The following is an 18,878-nucleotide window of genomic DNA, read 5'->3' as shown; positions in this document are numbered from 1 at the left end:
TCCCAGAACACACTTGTTACGGAGTTTGCTGGTTCCAGAGATGGCAAAGCAAGTTGAATTGTCAGTGCGCTGTGTAGTCAAGGGCTATCACGAATGCCCTTTTGAAGTGAATGTTCAAGATGTATGTTCTTGGCCTGCATGCGTATATTCAGGCAGCATGACAGTGAGCGCAGACAAAAACAATTTCCTCAACCAATTAACAAGCTGGAAGAGAGTGACACTGAAGAGACTTTGTTCTTGTTTCGAGACGATCAGAGTCTAGTAATTTAAGTGAGCTTTTAATAGTAATAAGGGGTAAAAATGCTACAAATTTAACATAAAACACAGCAAATAAAGATAACTGAATGGTTTTTTCATTCATATGGTGCGTTTTATTTAGGAAAATGACAAATTTCATAATCAATAAAAATCAATAATAATCGATAACAATCGAGGAAAATCAATAGAAATCGATACTCACACAACTCTAAGTCTACGATTTTTATCGATTTCCAATACCAATCGATTAATTGTTATTGATTATTATTGATCATTATTGATTTTATCGATTATCGGAAACCATTGATTGACAACGCCGGGATTCAATACATGTAGATTGTGAGAAAAACCAATGAAAGGATTACCTTGTTTGATGCTCTCTGAGTCTCATAATCGGCCTTATTCCAAAAGGAACATGATGCATTACTCTCGAAAATTACACACTCCAAGTCAGCACTTAATCCGTTCAATGAACTCCAGTATCTTTCAAATCTTGCTTCTTGTCATCTTCCGCCATCTTGGATAACACGTGAGAGACCGGACTGGGAACTAGTGAGTCCTTTTCGTTTTGGTCAGCAGTCAGGAGTACCCAGTCCAGCTCCTACAGGTTTCGCGCGGTTGAAACGTTTCATCTACGATCACGCTTTTGTGCTGACGATTTTTTTGTTAGTTTTACTCTTTCAATGCTGATCCAGGCAAGGAAATGCTTACAACAACTCAAGTAAAAAGGTAAGCGTTAACTTGAAGCGAATAACATTTGATTTGATGCCTTATTGTCTTCAAAATGAGGAACGATTTACATGCATGTAGAATTCACATTTTCACACCATCGAGTCAATTTGTGAAGCAAGGAGACTCAACTTGGCTTAATTAAGCAAATTACATGATTGTATACGATTGACAATTGATTCCTTCTTGTAAAATGCAAATTTCTGTCACTTTACTATGGTAATCAATGCAGAAAATGCCTGAGAAAGCTATTATGGACGTTTGTAAGTCGAGACCCAAACTTACGAGTCTACTCTTCACACACTTTAATTGTAATAGAAATTATCGGGGATTTAGAGGAACCACTACATGCATCATTGAAGTATATGTACTGTATTTTTTTTAGTTGCCATGAAAGAGTATGAAGAGACACTTCTGAAAAAAATTCTTTGATGGGACAGCAGGGAACGGTCCTTTACAGCAGACAAAAATGCTTAGCAGCCAATTCTGTCTCCTTAACCAGTTATGGTTTGATGTATTTGGGGATCTCTCTTTGCAGACTTCTATATACATGTAGTTCTGTGGTTTATCTGAAACGTTTTAAAGCTTTTTCTGTTTTTAAATGTAAAACAAGAACCCAATCCAAAGATTTTGGCATGAATTAAATGTTTAGGTTCATGCAATAAAAAAATATAACCGCTTTGAAATCTGTTGTCTATTTTTTTTGTCTGTGAGCTATGGTAGTAACTGTTAATAGCTTGCCTACAATGGATTTTTTGTAGTTTCCAGCACATTTCTGATTTGCTGGAATATTATTTTATAGGAGCAGGATAATTATATATGTGTTGTGTATTTTCTGTTTTGAATCTATGTAGAAACTGTTGAAACTATTTTTATTTTTGGACACAAAAACCCCATAACATAGCTTTTACATATGCTATGTAAAGGTTCCATTTGACTAGCTAAAACATGATGCCTGTTCTTGTTGTGCATAATTGACTGCTTAGAATAAGAAGCTTAGTAAAGTTACTTGATAAATTTAAAAAGTTACCAATGGCCGAATTGCCTTCAAGGAATAAAATTAAGTGGTTGGAAAAGGCAGAGGAAAATCATGAAAAACTGGAATATCCTTGAAAAAAGCTGGAAATTAATACATGATCTTCACATGCTTTCATTTAATAGCATGCAGGAATTTTCTAGAAAAATCTAGAAAGCAGAATTTGTAACAAACTGGAAAAAGCTAGAAAAAACCTGATTTGATCGCAGATTATGATTTCTGGAATAAAGCTGGCAATTTCTTTCCTCATTAGCTCATTAGCATGTTTCATTTAACATTCTAGAATTTTCTAGAATTTTCCAGAAAAGGAAACTGGTAAATTCTAGGAATTTCTAGAAATATTTTCTTTCATATTCTAAGAAAAATTCTGGAAATAACCAGAATATTCCAGATTTGTTTTGCAAGGGTACTAATTCAAAGGTATTTTTGCCCCGGTTTACGATTATGCAGGAAATGTAGATCTTAACAAGTGTTATCGAAATCGAAAACGAAAGTTGGGGGTAACCAGGAATTTTCAAAGACAATGCATGAACAATAATTGTAAAAAGCTTTAAAATACAAAGCTATGTATGGCGTTCCTTCTCAAATTGAAGCTTAATTATCTTTGAAAAATGCATGGTTAGCCCCAATTTTCTTTTAGGATTTCAACCAAAAGTACTTACTAAGATCTATGTAGTCTGCATAATTTTAAACCGTGCAAATATATCTCTGTATTAGTAAGCATCACCGATAGGAAATCCGAGTATCTCGAGATGTGCAGAATGTATGCGCAATAACAACAATTATACTGTAGGCACCATCCTTAATTCTATTTGAAAGGACTGAATCTACCAGCCTTTTTCACTTAATGGTGATGTTATGATGCCATGTGAAACACCAATAGATGTTTAACAAGATGTACTCATTAATGTGATGTAACAGGTTACCATGGCAACAAAAGAGCCATCTAAATGCAGCCTATATTTTGTGTTTAAACGCATAGATCTTAAAAACGAACTCGGTGACGCCCATTTTTTATTGCTGGAGAGTGATTAGCACTCTATGATAAAACTTTCTGCATAGTTTAAAAAAATCATCTGGAACAAATTCATAGCCACCTTCACAATTGAAAAATTTTAAGGTGGCTCTGAATCCACCATAGAGAATTTTTTAACGTGGAAAGAGAGTTTCATCTTAGCCTGCTAATCACTTTTCAGCAATAAAAAAATGGGGGCCGCCGAGTTCGTTTTTGAGATATAAGTGTTACAACAAAATATAGGGCATTTTTAGATGGTTCTTTTGTTGCCATGGTACTTAGTTACATCATGTTAATATGTGCATCTTGTTAAACAATTATTGGTGTTTCATATGGTACCATAACAATGCCATTAAGTGAAACAGCATTGCAGAATTATCTGTTTCTAATAACACATTCCCTCCAAATTATTGAAACGGTTTGTGCCACCTTAACTCACGTAAAATCATGGGTTGGTTTTTGAGGAGAGGGGCAAACCGAAGTACCCAGAGAAACACCTCTCGAAGCAGAGTAGAGAACCAACAAACTCAACCCATGTATGACGCCAAGTCTGGGAATCAACCCAGGGCAACATTGGTGGGAGGCAAGTTCTTTCACTACTGTGTCATCACTTCTTTTAATACAAAAAAGTAAACTGGATGTAGTAACAGTAACTGCATAATTATTATAATGGGCCATTTGATGTGGCATTTTCACAGTTGCATAATTACAGGAAGCCTAATTATCAAAACACCTAAGAAAATATCATGGGATTGACACTCTGACGGTGATCAAACATCAAAGCCATTACAAATTGCTGGTTTAAAACAAGACCAGGACACCTACCACGTGAATAATCCTCTGGCAATCTAGAAGAGAGCATTGTCTCCTCCATGTAACAGTTAATTTTTGACAATTTTCTTTTGCCGGTGAAACAATTGGTTGGCAAGGATCTCATGGATATACACACCAACCATAACTCTAAAAAAAGAACCATTCTAAATCAGTTTCTAGACCTAGATATTACTATAGCAATAACATAAACGAAAGTTTAGACCTAATCACTGAAATGGGCATTTAGACTTAATCTGTCACTAAACGAGAGTTTAACCTAGGGGACTTGTGGTGGGTATATATCCACAAGATCTTTCCCGATTGGTTCTTGCTCACCTTTCCATAATTTTTTTTGGGGGAAATAAAAGTTACATGTAGACTGCCTCCAGTAAGAATGGAGTTAACTAATCCTACTCTTTCATACTGTTTATTTGTCCTCGTTTATTTCCAAGAATTGCACATATTATTGGGATTTAATTCTGATGATTGAAACTATTGAAAAGCCTTTAATCTTTTGTTAAGGTGGCCTCAAGCTCCAGCCCTGCACAAATGAATGGCTACCTTAAAGATGAAACGGAGGAGCTGGGACCTTCACCATACACCCAAGCTTACCCCTCCACCTATCCTGCTCCTGCTCCTCCTCCCTCTGGTACACCTCGACGAAGCAGGACAGCTGGCACACCAAGAAGAGGCATTAAGCTTCAAAGGGTATGGCAAAGAAATTTAGCAAGAAGTTTGTAGACTGAGGGAGGACTCCTTGGGTGGTTTGCATGTTGCCTTGAATGTAATGAGCAGTCGTAGATAAATCATTGCACAAGTACCATTGGAGCTACCATCTATGTTTTTATCTTTTTGATGTTGTTGTTTTTTCCTTTCGACTGCAGTTTCACTACTTGGCGAGAACAGAACCAGCAGTTGCACGGAGAGTGCAGGTACATGTAATCTTTCTTCTCTGTCTGTTGCGCGGAACTTACTGTACTGGCAACTTACATTTCAGTTGTACACAAAAAGGCGTTTTTGTAACGCAGCACTTTTTTTCTTTGCAGCTTCAATCAATGGCGGAAGTGACAATGAAGTTTCTTGGCCCAAGCCTCGTTCTTACAAACAGTATGTTTCCAGAGGATAGATTGTCAGAAGTAATGGTTTTACAACAGCACTGTGGAGGAAGTACGCTGTGTGTCTTCAGAGAACTCCTTCCACCAAACAGTACGTTAATAAAGGATAATCCTTTCCACAACAGCGATTAAGTCATACCTTAGTGAAAACGGATGAAGCTGTCCATATGCAGTAACTATCTCTACCAGCTGTGATATTTTCACATGTCACTTTAATGACTTTTATGCCCATGTACTAATGCAGCACAAATGCAGCAATGGCCCTCAGGGCAAAAGGGGATTACTTACTAAAGTTAAGCACTTTTGTTGATCCGTTTGTTTCCAACATAGAGCTACAAATCTTTGCATGTGCACCTGTTCATTGCCATCATTTTGGCCCATACCCATGATCAGTTCACATTGTTCAGATCTTTCTCAACCGTCCTCTTCCAACTCATCCCAGTCTCCCTCTCACTCTCTCTCCTTCCTCCGGCACCCACTCAATGGGATGCATACCCGGCAAGCAGAGTCTCCTTCGATCTTCCTAGATAAGTCGGGAGGAGGAAGTAGACTCTGCCATCCGCCTCGATTTTCTTTGATTTGCTGCTCATCCAAAGAAATGGTAGAGTTAGTCCACTTTCGACTTGTCAAACCTGGTTTTTTTTGCGCATGATCAACCACCATGCGTCATCAAACTCCTTTTGAAATTCACAACATCCTGGCAATTATTAACTGTCGACATTCGCATGAGTATTTCCTCTGTATGTCAGTTGCAGAAACTAGTCTGCCAGAAACCTATAAAATTTTCAGTAAAAAATGAAATGGAAATTTAAAAGTATGAACTATTTGAGTTTCCAATTAAGGAAGTGATCCCTTTGTTGTCGTGTGTTTGCCAGAATTGTTTAAAAATATCCGGACTGTTTGTTTTCGTTTTGCGGTCACTGGTCACGCATGACTGACACCCAAAATGTGGAGGTGGCTGGCAAAGTCTACTTCCTTTTCCCGTCTTACCTAGGAAGATCGAAGGAGACTCTGCTCGCAGGGTATGGGATGCAGTGAGCAAACCTAAAATTACAACAGGGAGTCTTAGCAAAGATATCACCAACAGCAATGAAAACGTTGCTTCACGATATAACCTATGGCTATATTTAAAATCTTATATACACGTTGTGGGCGATTAGCATCCTGTAACTTTATTGGTGTGGCCGTCTCAAAGAAAAGAGAGAATAAACGATTCATCGTTGTGAGCTTCAAGTTGTCAACGAAACCTTACATTTGCTGAATTTCACTTTGCCTTTTTGCAGAATATAGCAATTAGAAAGTGTATTTCAATGCATGTCACACATGCAGAACGACTATTAAGTTAATTTAATTTATTTTATTTACACACTATTTTATTTTCTCATTACAAAAATTAAGGATAAGTATATGTTGACCTGCAGTTAGCAGATTTGCTAGTCGAGGCGGGCCAATCATCAACGTACTAAGAATATTCTTATGTTGTCCCGTTGCTCCAGCCGTCGTCAATAACAAACCTTCCCATTATATAATTAGCCACCATCTTTCGGACGTACATGTATTGTTACTTAGGGCTGCATTTCCTTTCTCATTCGCTTACTTTTTCACAGCAATATTCACATTCATTTCGCGGCGACACAGGGGAGCACCCTTTGGTTTGACATTTTACATCGACGGGATGCAGGACATCCGCCTTAGTTCTTGCTGTGAGTACAAACACAAACCTGGAAAAATCTTAGGCGGAAGGAATGGACATTTTCAGTTTGTTGCTGTGGAGGGTGCTGCTCCTTGTTACCGTTGTCAAGTGGCTTCTGCGCATAAAAGTTCTGTCAAAAACCAACGCAAGACGAGTCAGGGAGATGACATTGGCGACAGGTCAAAAACATTTTTAACAGAGGCAAGTTAACGCCTTTTATGGCCTTTAAAGTGAACGACGTAGAAAAAGTACCACACCGTGTATGATACTAAACCAGCCCACTATGCTGCCTTTAAAATGTTTTATCACAGATCATCTCATCTTCTATTTTTAGGCTGGGGATGAACAAAACCTGGATGCTGAGGAAGAAGGACAAATGTTCGATGTTATAATAACAAAAATAAACACTCCTGATGGCAGAGATGAAGACAGGGAAAATGGTAGTCGTAATCTTGATTTGGTTTTCTATAGTTTTCCTCCAATAAAATTTCGAAACAGAGCTAAGAGCCAAAGCAAGAAGTTTGGCCAATCACGAAAGATCCCTACAATTAAATGAACCAATAGAACGCAAGTGAATACCGGTAGCTGGCGAAAAGCGCGGGAAAATACGTGAAAACCAATAGGCTTCTTTCGATATACTAAAATTTGGAAGACCTTAGACAGCAATGACCAGAACCAGGTTGCTGACCAGCGGTTTTCGTTAAAACAATGGTTTGCTGGGGGTGCTCAGTCTCGCGGGCTCAGAAAACCTGGTTGTGGTCATTGTTATTTAAAGTTTTTCTAAAATTTAGCTTGAAAGAGAGGTTTAGAGGACAAAGGCAAAGGAAAGTGGATGATATGCCCATATTCTTCACATTCATTTCAACGTGTTTATTGTTTTGTCCTCTCAAGCTGAATATTGATATTTCAAAAATGGCCTATTAATAATTTGCGTATATTTTTGTCATTGCACTACACCACATTAAACCTAAACCTTGGCAACAGTGCCTCCGCTTAAATGTCGCTGAGAATGTTTGCGTGCAATATGTCGCTGTACCATTGTCCCTTTTTATATTGTACAAGAAATGTAAGCTTCGCACTGTGTGTCACCGAAAAACCTGTTCACTTCAAAAGGCAAGATAGAATGGGCTTTATGTAAAATATTTGAATGTCATTTGTTGACAGATGGCGGTGAAATGGTGGATAGTAGTACACAGACTCCCCGCCTCGATGACGACACTAAACAGGAAGAGGAAGTTGAAGTGGAAGTTGAAGTTGATGAAAACAACACGGGAGCCAAACGAGATAACACAGACCAGGACCACAATGAAGGTAATTGATATCCACGCCAATAGGAAGGGGATAAACTGGAAGAGAGCAAGAAAGGGAACGAAATGGTGGAAATTAAGAGAAAAATGGGGAAAACGGAAATTGGAAAAATGTATATTTAAATGGTCCTGATCATGGCCATCAGTCCTCAGATCTTACAAGGATTCCTATTTGCATAGCCTTCCCTTCCCCACAGGAACAGGAACAACATGAGTATGAGAGTACAAAGTTATTCTATTTGTGGAACGGCGTTTTTAGAGACCGAGTCTTGCATGAGAAATAATGTCGCATGGGATTGAGAATGGTGACTCGTGCTAGCCAAATATTTTAAGAACTTGTCTAACTCGTCTACCTTGATTTGTGAAAATGGCATTACGTACATGTACACCTTATTCCATTTTAGCCGCCATTTTAGTATTCTTTTGTTTCCTTGCAAATTGGCCCTGTTGGCCTCACTTTCAAACGTAAAATTCGAAGGAATATGTAACCTTGAACGAGGCCAAAAGGGCCAATCTGCAATCAAACTAAAGAACACTAAAATGGCGGCCATTTTGGAATAAGGTGTATAGACTTAAGGCGCTTTCCATTTGACAGAACTGACTGGCCAGACCGGGCATTTGGATTAACACACTTCGAGGATGATCTATACTCATCCAGAAGAATGCGAGGGATTCATACAAGTGTTTCTGACGGGTCTGACCAGTTCTGACGAAAGGAAAGCACCCGTAGTGTTGGAGTTGTAGGCTTCTGGTTATGGGCTTCTGAAAATAATAAGTGATGATTTGTGAGCTGAGGTTTTGAGCGTCAGCCCATCGTCAGAGCGATTCCTTCTTGGTGGTTAATTTTCCTTTATCGACTCGTTTCATTAAATCAAAATTTCGTGTTTCACTCCTCACCGACGCAGCATCACAGTTTCCTTAAAAGCGAACCTCTTCATTAATGTTGGAGATCTTATTCGTTGGTTGACAGGTAATAAGGTCGCTGAAGGAGAAGAGCCAGGAGCCAATGAATACGACGATGAAGAGTTTGAAGAAAGTCCAGAAAAAGACGAAGATGGCGAAAGTGGAGCAAAAGAGGAAGATGATAAAGAATATGAGACCAAGCAAGAAGAAGAAGAATACAACGAAGATTTCGAATCGGATGACGAGAAAGAGAAAGAGAAAGAGAAAGAGAAAGAGAGGTCTGACCTTGAGACCGACAAGGAGGTCGAGAAGAAGTCTGATGAGGAGAGTGATAAGGCGCCGTATAATGCAGATAAGGAGTCCGACGCTGGAACTGATAACGAGTCTGACAAAGAGTCCAATAAGGGTTCTGACAAGGACACCGACTCCAGGTCTGATAACGATTCAGATAAAGAGGATTCCAAGTCTGATAAGGAGGGTGATATGGCCGAAAGTGATAAAGATGATGAGGAGGTGGAGGAAATTCAAGATGATACTGAGGAGAAAGATACAACCTCAGGAGAATTAGGGAAGCAAGAAGAAGCTGATGAAGTCGAAGATGAAGTGGAGGAGGCCAAAGAAGAAGTGAGTTTTGAATGTAAAAGAAAAATGACAGACGTAATAATTGTGCAAGTTGGAAAGAGCCCAAAGGAATGGGCCTCTAGCAATAACAAATGATAATATACCTAGAAAAAAATATTACGATAAATAGAAAAAAAGGATAAATATAAATTATAGTATTATAAGCATAAATATAAATTATGGTATGAAATTACAAGTTACTTAGTTTTCTTATCTCACTCCTGAAGAGGCCAAATTCGGCCACTGATCTTACGTTATTAGGTAATGCATTCCACGCCTTAGCAGCAATGTAAGAAGTCGATTTAATGCCGTAAGTTGTGGTCTTAGCTACAGGTAAAACACGTTTCTTTTTGCCCCTGAGATTTTTCTTATTTTTTGGTACTTATTGAGGGCTTTAAAAATTGTTAAAAGCATCTCTTGTTTCCCTCTACAACTTAATGAGTAACCTATCGTATAGCATAGAGTATCATATCCATTAGAAAAGTCATTAAAGACGTATCTGACGGCCCACTCGCGTAATCTCTCTAATCGGTCACTATCTTCTTTGAGACAGCTATTCCAAATGGAACTACAATAAGAAAAGTGTGGCATGATAAATGCCCTATATATACGTATCTTTGACGAAAATGGAAGAATGTGTTTGAATCGATTAAGTTCATCAATTTGTTTGCCTACTTTATTGATCAACTTAGGTATATGACTCTTAAAGTTTAACTTATTGTTAATTACAACCCCTAAGAGTTCAACATTGTCGGTCGCTTTAACTTGAGAACCATCAGGAAACTAGGAGTTTGCATTTGTCCAAGTTCAGGGTAAGACCACAATCACGAAACGATTTGAAGGTGACTCCTAAATCCCGGACGAGTACAACCTGAACCTCGCTTGGAGCTATATCACTTGAAGTTAATTGATTGTCTTCGTCATAGTTCGAAAGTTTAGCCTCTGTAACGAAGTAGAATAAGTCGTTCAAAAAGATATTGAAGAGCAAGGGGCCTGAAACAGACCCGGCTGTGGAATTCCGCTGTATATCTTGAGAGTGTCAGATTGGCCGATTTAACACGCTATGGAATTCAGAGAAAAGGCTGAGTGATTTGAACTCACGAGGTCATGTGCCCTTGCATTTTTTTTTTGTTACGAGTGAAAAGTGATCTTCACATACTTGAAATATTCGGACTTACCCTCCTTGTAAAATCGAAAATACCTAGTTTTAAATGTTGTTACCCCACCTTAATTTTAAGTGTTCTCTTTGCGGCTTAACGTCTTTTGAATTCTTACAGTGTTGTTATTTTTGTAAGAATGCTGATAGGCCAGCTAGTGCGGCCAGTTCAGAAGGGAAGCAAAGCAAAAATGTCTCGTTTGACGACGACGTTACAGTGATTGTAGCAGACCAACAAGAAGATAAAGTAGATGATTCGGACCAAATGGAACAGGTACGAGTCTCAAAACCATTAGCTGATCATTGTTATGTTTGACAATGCAGATTTTGATTGTGTAAGTCGCAGCGATGAAGACGAAAACGATGTTGATGGTGACAATAATTATTATTACTGTGATAAAACCGAATTAGCCATTTAACAAATAGATCCCATGTTGGCGTGCGTCTGTTAAGCAATAGATCGCAGATGACGTCAAAATGTAGTAAGGAAAAAAAGTGGTACACGAGGCGATGGCCGAGTGTGTCACTGATGTTCTTATCAAGGGGACGGGGGTAGGGGGCGGGGGAGGGGGGGCGTGAAGGTGAAATTTTTGTCTCCACTGAAGGTATCTGTCAATTGAGAGTGGAAATTAAACATGTCGTGATGCGGGAATGTCTATTAATATCAAACGAAGTAATTATCTTCCATATCCTGTTGGATGTACTGCTTCTATGTCTTTCCTTAAATACAACGCCTTAAGGCAAACTACTTGGTTTACTTTTAAAACCATGTTTGCATCACCCAAAACCAGCGCAACGTACCTTAATTAAAACTTGGGCGCCATTTGGAAGAGAAAAATAATCTGTTTCCCTCTCTCTCCTACTTGGAAATGAATACTGTTGACAAAATTAAGTCGACGACCTACCCTCCGTGCGCGCTTCATGTGTACTCACAGGCACGTGACCAGCCGCAACCTCGGTACTTTCTCGAAGTAGGAAGAGAGAGGACCCTGGGAACGAGGTTGCATCTCTTCATTCTTTAACCGGGCTGATAACTCATCATCTCCTTAATAACAATGCTACAAGTGTTGATTTCTTATTGTAAAGTAAACATGGGTTCAAATTTGCAGGATGAAGGCGTTCTTAATGACAATGAACATGGTATAGAAAACGAGGAACATGACGATGAACCCAAACCCGTAAAGGATGCTGATGACAGAGTCGATTCCCCACGGCTGAGTGACAGTAGTAGCGACAGTAGCAGCAGCAGCAGTAGCAGCAGCAGCAGCAGCAGTAGCAGTGGAAGCAATGATAGCGAAGATGATGTAGACAGAGGTACGATTTCGAACAGGTTCCCTGGAAGGAAGATGAGCTTTGGTTGCCTTCTAAGTGAACATTCTCCAATTCCATATATAGTTTCATGCAGCTCAGTGATAGAGCATCCAAATTATTAATCGGAAGGCAGCAGGTTCGACTCCTGCAATCGAGCCCTCAGAATTGTTTTTCCGAATATCCCCGAATGACGTCACCGCGGCCATGTTGGATATCCCTGCGTCCTTAAAATCCTTATGAATTTGAGATTGCTCTTCACGAATATATTTCTGTTTTTTTTTATTTTAAAATGGCCGCTAAGAATACTGTGGAGGAAGTAGCCCTGCCATACTGAAGTGTTGACCTCTTGTGAAATTAGGTCGCAACACCTGAACGTGACAATCAACTGTTACAGCAACTCAGTATTGAGTTTAGATAAACACCCCTGTAGATCCCAATACTGAATAAGCATTTTGTATGTTGAATACAGAATACTGTTGAACCTTTACCCTCCTACGTTTAGCGGAGTACTTATTATTCAACTACAAGTCTACTTACTCTATTCTAAAAGGAAACAAAGTAGGGAATCGAAGTTATTTTGACAAAAGACAGCATGTAATAATTTCTCATGCAGATTCCCCTCCCTTATTGTACCGATCCCTTTCAAAAGTTTTTTCGACTTTTGTTTGCGATGTAAATTTTCTAATTTGTTAATGGGGAATTCCACGTAAAAGTAATGCGATGTTGTTGGTCTCGTCACCAATCAGTAGATTTGAATATTCCTTAGGTTTCCTTTTGTTTCAAAGGCAAGTTATATGCATGTTTTGTTTTCTGTTTACTTGTAGGTCGCAAATCTAAGAAGAAGAAAAAGGAGAAGAAGAAAACTAAAAGCAAACCAGGGCAAGACCCTGGAAGTGACCCGGACTTAGTCTCTTCCGGCCAGCTTCCAGAACAAGCACTGAAAGCCGTTGGCGTGACGCCTGGAACTAAACACGAAGGCTCGGTCCAGGTCCTTTTAGCGGACAAAGAGGATGTTGAGATCGCTGGAGTTGAATTAACAAGAGATCAGGTAAAGCCGGTGCACTGGTTTGTTGCCTTAAAGGGGCTAGGTCACGCTATTTTAGGTAATTTTGTTAATTATGAGCTCTAAACGTCAAATTGGCAGAGCAAGCCTCTTTCATTTGCAAAATCACGGCCACGTAACAACTGAGAATGATTTTCCAGCTGTGTAAATGACATTTTGATATAGACTGACATAAATTTGAAAAAAGGTGGGCCGACGTTTTTCAAATTTACCGAAATTCAATCCATTTCAATCCTCTCCAGTTTTGTCCATCCATGGCCCTTCTTGGCTTCCCTGTGTTTTGTTAGAGTTTTTCTATAGTTTTGAACAGTTATTTTGATATTTTAGTTAATTCTATGACCATTCGATCAGTGCTGAAATTGCCTAAAATTGGGTGACCTAGCCCCATTAAAGTCGAAGTACAAAGTACAGTTGCACATGTAACTACATGATCCTCAGTGACAGTAACTTAACCATACTGATTGTTGTAGTGTTAACCTAGTAATTCATATGATCAAGTTTACTAAGAACCTTATTTAGTAGTGTACTATTAGAGGAGGCATCATCGCCGAGTGTTTATGGTGCCGGATTTTCAATCGAGTGTCCTCGGCTTTAGATCCCGCACTGACCTTTGACTGAAGTAGTTCGAGATAATCCCTGCACGTTCAACATCTTGGCTCCGCCTGTATACAGGAAACTTGTTTGCCTTCCATCATTTGGGATTCTTAAAGTTCCCTGAGTTTATTTTTATAGTTTATTCCATTGGAATTGAAAAGGCCCGAAGGAGATCAGTCAATTATGTGTAGTTATTGACAGTGGGAGGGCCGGACGGGAAAATATTTGGCCCGACGTCATGGCGTAGTCCGAAGGCCAAATATTTTCCGCTTCTGCCCGACCTAAACTCAGTCAATAAGCATTTTATCATACGTGCTCTTTACACTATTCATGAGCACTCAACATGAAGTTTGGACAAAATAAGTTACAAGAATTTGCACAGAAATTCTTTTCTAATATAATCTTGTTTGCATTTGCTTTTCTGGCTGTAAATGACCTGGATGTTCAAAAGCAACGAAATCCTGTAAAATTGCATCGAACGAGCTGTACGTGTTCCAAGCAGGGCCGTACGACTTTTTATTACACAGAAAATGAGCTCAAGCTCATTTGTAGAAATCTATACCCTTTATTTTCACAGGTGAAAAAAGCCTATACGGCAAATCAGAATGGCGTACAGCTCTTTCACGTGTTGAAGTATAACAAATCAACCATAGCGTAAAGGCCTTTCCAAGCCACCCGTGCATCTCGTGCAAATCCTGCTTTGTTATTGAATCAGACAGTGACTAAATGAGACTTAGATAAAAAAAATCCCTTTGTACGTGCCTTTTTCCGTGTAGCACTTTATTTCCTTGATGTACATGAACTGCTCACGACATAGAAAGTGCTGTGTACGGGGTTTTATTCACTCGTTGTCTGTGTCAAAAACCCTCACTCGCGCTCGTTTGGGTTTTTGACACAAACAACTCGTGAATAAAACCCCGTACGCCGCACTTTCTATGACGTAAATAGAGGATATTACATGGCCGCGCGGGGATACGAATTTTATCTTCGAGTGCTGCAAGTATCTCTCACGAGTGAGCGAAGCGAACGAGTGAGAGATACTTTCAGCACGAGAAGATAAAATTCGTATCCCCAAGCGGCCATGTAATGTTCTGTTTATTATATATATATTGATGAAATGTCTAGATTTAAAACAACTTGTTTTATTCATTTTCGAAATGATGAAAAATTGTTCACCAACCACTAAAACACGCATCTTGTGTAACATGAAACAAGATATGAAAGTTATGAAAAACAAATCATGATAATGTAAAATTTGCAATAAAAATGTTAATGTAGTAGAGAAGAATTATATTTAAGCACAAAAGTATCGTACAATGAAGAGGAAGCTCGCCTTTTATTGGCTAATCGTGTTCGTTACCATGACGACAGCGATATCCTCACATGTGAAAGATAAAAATGATACGTTCACTGCGCCCGGTGAAGATATGATTTTTTAGTAAAAGGAGAAATCCTGGTATTTCATCAATATCTATATAATAAAATATATTTCTGGCCCTGCTCGCGCTAATGCGTACGGCCCTCGTACAGGAATTTTCCCAATAGTTTTACAATGACAGCGCGCGCGGGGCCATACGATAAAGTAGCTTACTGCTGGAAGACGGATGTGATTTTCTGTTAGATTTTTCATTTAAATAACAACCCCGACCGATCTCTGCATTGACAAAGTCGACACACGTTTTAACAATTTTTTTATCATTTACCACCTTGTAATTTCAATATATAATAATTGTGCATAATTACGTGAATAAACCCTGACGGTAGTTATATACTTCACATAATTAAATGTATCTTCTTCTCCGTAACTGTTAGTTTGAAGAAGTTGCAAGGATTATCGACTCTAAAGAAGAACTGGGATCCGTGATTCTCCGCAATACTGCAGCCGACGACAGCACGATAGAGATGCTAGCGGAACCCCTCAAGAACTCCCATGATCTAAAGGTACATTAAATGCAATGGCAACTAATTTCTGTGGTGGCAGGGGGTGACTTTGCAGTGAAGCAATAAACTTAAACGTTGATATTTTTTTCTACCAGAAAGTTAATTATGATCGTTCTGCGTGAAGTCACTGAAGCTGTATTGGTCGACCAATGAAACGGCGGCCATTATGGTGTAGTTTAACTATGCTCGGATAATTGAATGCCATTGTTAGGGCAATATTCCTTTTGTTTTAGTAAATCAATATGGCTGCTCGCAAACGAGGGTAATGACTCGACAGTTTTTTAATGAATGAAACTGCCAGCCGTTTGATTCATGTTTTAGTTCAAAGTAAGCTTGTAAGATTTAGGCAACTTGGACGAAAGTCAGTCTGTCAAAAAGGTGTGACGATTAGTGTTCTTTACCGTGGTTGCGGTCAACATATTGATGGTTTTTCTCCGTTTAGATGCTGAATCTGAGTGTCAATCGTATTGGACCTGCAGGAAGCAAACATCTTGCTACTTTAATTAGGGAAAACAAGTCACTCAGAATGCTTCTGTGAGTAACCGCTGTGCATTTTAACAGCAATTTTCAAGTCAGTCTTACAACCGAAAGCAAAAGAATTTCGTGGATCAATCACAACAGACATATCAAAAGCCAATCATACTTCAAGCGAAGTATACGCAGTTGGTCCTCTGCTCTGTTAACCGCCTGCGACCAAGTCACAATTGGTTTTACTTTAAACTCTGGTCGGCTGAGAAATTAAGATTTTGCTTTAAGGCTAACTTAGTCCAAAATCAAAGCCAACGGCCACAAGGATGGTTTGCGGATCAAGAGGTCTTTTAGATATTGACGTTGACAAACGAAAAAAGCCCAAGCGTCGGGTAGCATGGTCAAAAGTTTGTGGTGATTTTGTTCTGAATACTGAACAATGTATCTTGGGTTTTTCCTTTGTTTCAGGTTGCATGGGAATCCTTTAACCAATGAAGGTGTGGGAATGATAGTTGATGGAATAGTAAACACCAGTAACATATCACTGATGAACTTGGATCTTGGGGACTGTGGGTTAACAGAGATTGGAGCCGGACATATTGCCAGACTGATTGAGGATAATAACACTATCTCCATACTTACTATAAGTGGCAACAAGTTTGAGCTTGAAGGGTGGAAAGCCGTGAGCAATGCTCTCAAACACAACACTGCGTTGGAAACCTTGTCACTTGATTTCAACGAGATCGGAGATGAAGAAGCAGTTGTTATTGCCGAAGGTCTGCAAGAATGCAAGAACCTCCGTTCCATTGATTTGGAAGGGAACAAGATTGGAGACGAAGGAGCCCGAAGGTTGTTCCAAGCTGTTAGGGCGAATAAGTCAATCATTGATCTCACACTTTTGCCCATCAATCAGATAGCAAAACATATCGTGGATGAAGTCAAAGAATTCCTAGACTTGAGAACAAAGGGGATTGAACCCGAAGAAATTGACGCTACTGAGGACAACGCAGAGGATCCACATGGGAATGAAGACAGTGAAGAACAGCCACAGGAAGACCGGGACAAAACGGTATCGTTGATAGAACCCAAAGAAACGAGTGAGGCGGAAAAAGATGCGAACGTGATCAGTAGCGATATCCCAGCTGAGGGAGATGATGAAGGGGGGCAGAAAGGTCGAGGTGAAATGGAGGAGCTTGAAGGGACTGAAGAGGGTCCTCCACAAAGCAAAACGTCCGTGGATGACGCCAGCGAAGTAGAAGCATTCGAAGGAGAAGAGAAGGGGTCGGAAGGTGGAGAGCACCTGGAGGAGCAGAGAACGGCAACCCCTGAACAGGAAGGAGGAAATGCCTTGGATGAAGAACAGTCTAATGAAGAGGCAGAATCTGTAGTTCCTGACACTATGAGCCGACATGCAGGGGAGGGATCATCTGGTGAGGGACCTTCGGCAGATGCGGATGCCTCCAGGCAGGAGAAAGTAGTTACCACTGAGGATCAAGAGAGCGAAGAAGGGGAAAGGGCTGTCGAACCTATTCAGAGTGAGGAACCTAGTGAAAGTTCTGTGCAGGGCTCATCTGTGAAAGAGCCTTTAGAAGAGATACCTCCTGAGGAGGAACCGTCTGATCATGGGCCCTCTGACGATGAGCCCTCCAAACAGGAACCCCCAGACCACGATGAACCATTGGTAGAAAAGAAGGCAAATCAAGCGTCTTCTGATGCAAGGGACTTCGAGGGTCAGGATAAAAGTACCGAGGAGGAATCTTAGAGGATTCCATTAAAAAAAAATGAAAGAAGCAAAGGAAAGAAGAAGCTGAAGATGACAGCGACACGAGTGGGTTCATTCCGAACCAAAGGGCCACGGCCCCAGTTGGTCGAAGCCCGGATTACTTTATTAAGTAGATAAGTCGCTATCTGGAATATTAAACACTTTGAATTTGAACTTGAACTACATGCCTTTAAGTAGATGTACTTAGAGTGTGTATTTTTACGGTTGCATGAGCAACTTTGCACTGAAATTGTAGGAAAGTGACTGATCTTATCCAAAGGATAAAGTAATCTGGCCTTTGAGCAAATTAGCATGGGGTCTTTATAAGCTTTTTTAAAGATCCCCTCCGTTTCTCGGTGGACTTAATGTTCCTTGTTGAAAGAATTTACATTCTTACTGGCTGTGCTTAATACTTGCGACATTGCCGCCATTGCCACCTTGTAATAAGACCAATAATGCCTCTGAAGCACTTTGAATATAAATAAATAAATAACATATTTTATTTCACGTAACGAGAATTAGATTTTCACATTAACCACCGATGTGATGTACTTAGGGAATGGTTTTAGCATTCGTAACGTTAACTGTAAATCCCTATTCAGCCTCAAAATGTTGGCTTCATTCATTCGCTATTTATTTCCTTAGTTGAATGTCAATTTTTAAGTAACCTTTTGCGTGACACCTTTATCAAGTTCTTTCACGAGTGAAGGATGTATGTGTTCAAAAGAATTACGTTGTCCGTAGAACAGACTTTTTGATATGAGAAAGGGTTGTTTTCTCTTAAGTATTGTGTGAAAGATTGTGTAACTTAACCTACGTTTGTTTACCCAAACATTGACCATTGTCTTGTCATGTAACGCAAGTTATCGCTTAGATAGCGATAGTTGGCGGAAATTACAGGCCAGTCAAAATTTCAATTGTCAGGTTAAAATCACTGAAATTGAGGAATGCCGATTGCGGTTCTGTGATTACTGAGATACCTACTAAGTGTAAAAATTATCTATGAATATTGAATTACGTTGTAAATAAGATCATATTTAGGATGTGGACCCAGATGCCTCGAGGATCAAATAAACGAATTTGTTTTTGCCAT

The 18,878-nt window shown here is 39.5% G+C and overlaps 2 protein-coding genes and 1 long non-coding RNA gene across 3 annotated transcripts in view; 2 read left to right on the top strand and 1 right to left on the bottom strand.

The window, feature by feature from the left end:
• Positions 1 to 758, bottom strand: part of LOC138032464 (uncharacterized) — a 27,811-nt gene extending 27,053 nt beyond the window's left edge. The window contains exon 1 of the mRNA XM_068880142.1: positions 624 to 758. The gene's annotated coding sequence lies outside the window, so the exon portion shown is untranslated. The remainder of the gene's footprint in view (positions 1 to 623) is intronic.
• LOC138032462 (glutamate-rich protein 3-like) overlaps positions 1 to 18,878 on the top strand; it is a 23,440-nt gene extending 4,562 nt beyond the window's left edge. Inside the window, exons 6-18 of the mRNA XM_068880139.1 lie at positions 4,374 to 4,559; positions 4,736 to 4,783; positions 4,898 to 5,057; positions 6,574 to 6,860; positions 6,994 to 7,099; positions 7,824 to 7,970; positions 8,937 to 9,493; positions 10,786 to 10,920; positions 11,756 to 11,960; positions 12,782 to 13,005; positions 15,427 to 15,555; positions 15,998 to 16,089; positions 16,492 to 18,878. Coding sequence (XP_068736240.1) covers positions 4,374 to 4,559; positions 4,736 to 4,783; positions 4,898 to 5,057; positions 6,574 to 6,860; positions 6,994 to 7,099; positions 7,824 to 7,970; positions 8,937 to 9,493; positions 10,786 to 10,920; positions 11,756 to 11,960; positions 12,782 to 13,005; positions 15,427 to 15,555; positions 15,998 to 16,089; positions 16,492 to 17,785 — 3,570 coding nt within the window. The 3' untranslated portion in view covers positions 17,786 to 18,878. The remainder of the gene's footprint in view (positions 1 to 4,373; positions 4,560 to 4,735; positions 4,784 to 4,897; positions 5,058 to 6,573; positions 6,861 to 6,993; positions 7,100 to 7,823; positions 7,971 to 8,936; positions 9,494 to 10,785; positions 10,921 to 11,755; positions 11,961 to 12,781; positions 13,006 to 15,426; positions 15,556 to 15,997; positions 16,090 to 16,491) is intronic.
• LOC138032466 (uncharacterized) lies at positions 861 to 1,673 on the top strand. Its single transcript, XR_011128374.1, has 2 exons — positions 861 to 987; positions 1,373 to 1,673. It is a non-coding gene; the product is annotated as an uncharacterized lncRNA (long non-coding RNA).

This window comes from Montipora capricornis, chromosome 14 (genome assembly GCF_036669925.1).
Source record: "Montipora capricornis isolate CH-2021 chromosome 14, ASM3666992v2, whole genome shotgun sequence".
Taxonomy (NCBI): domain Eukaryota; kingdom Metazoa; phylum Cnidaria; class Anthozoa; order Scleractinia; family Acroporidae; genus Montipora; species Montipora capricornis.
Note: the sequence above shows the minus strand (reverse complement) of the source record. Positions and strands in the feature narration are given on the sequence as shown.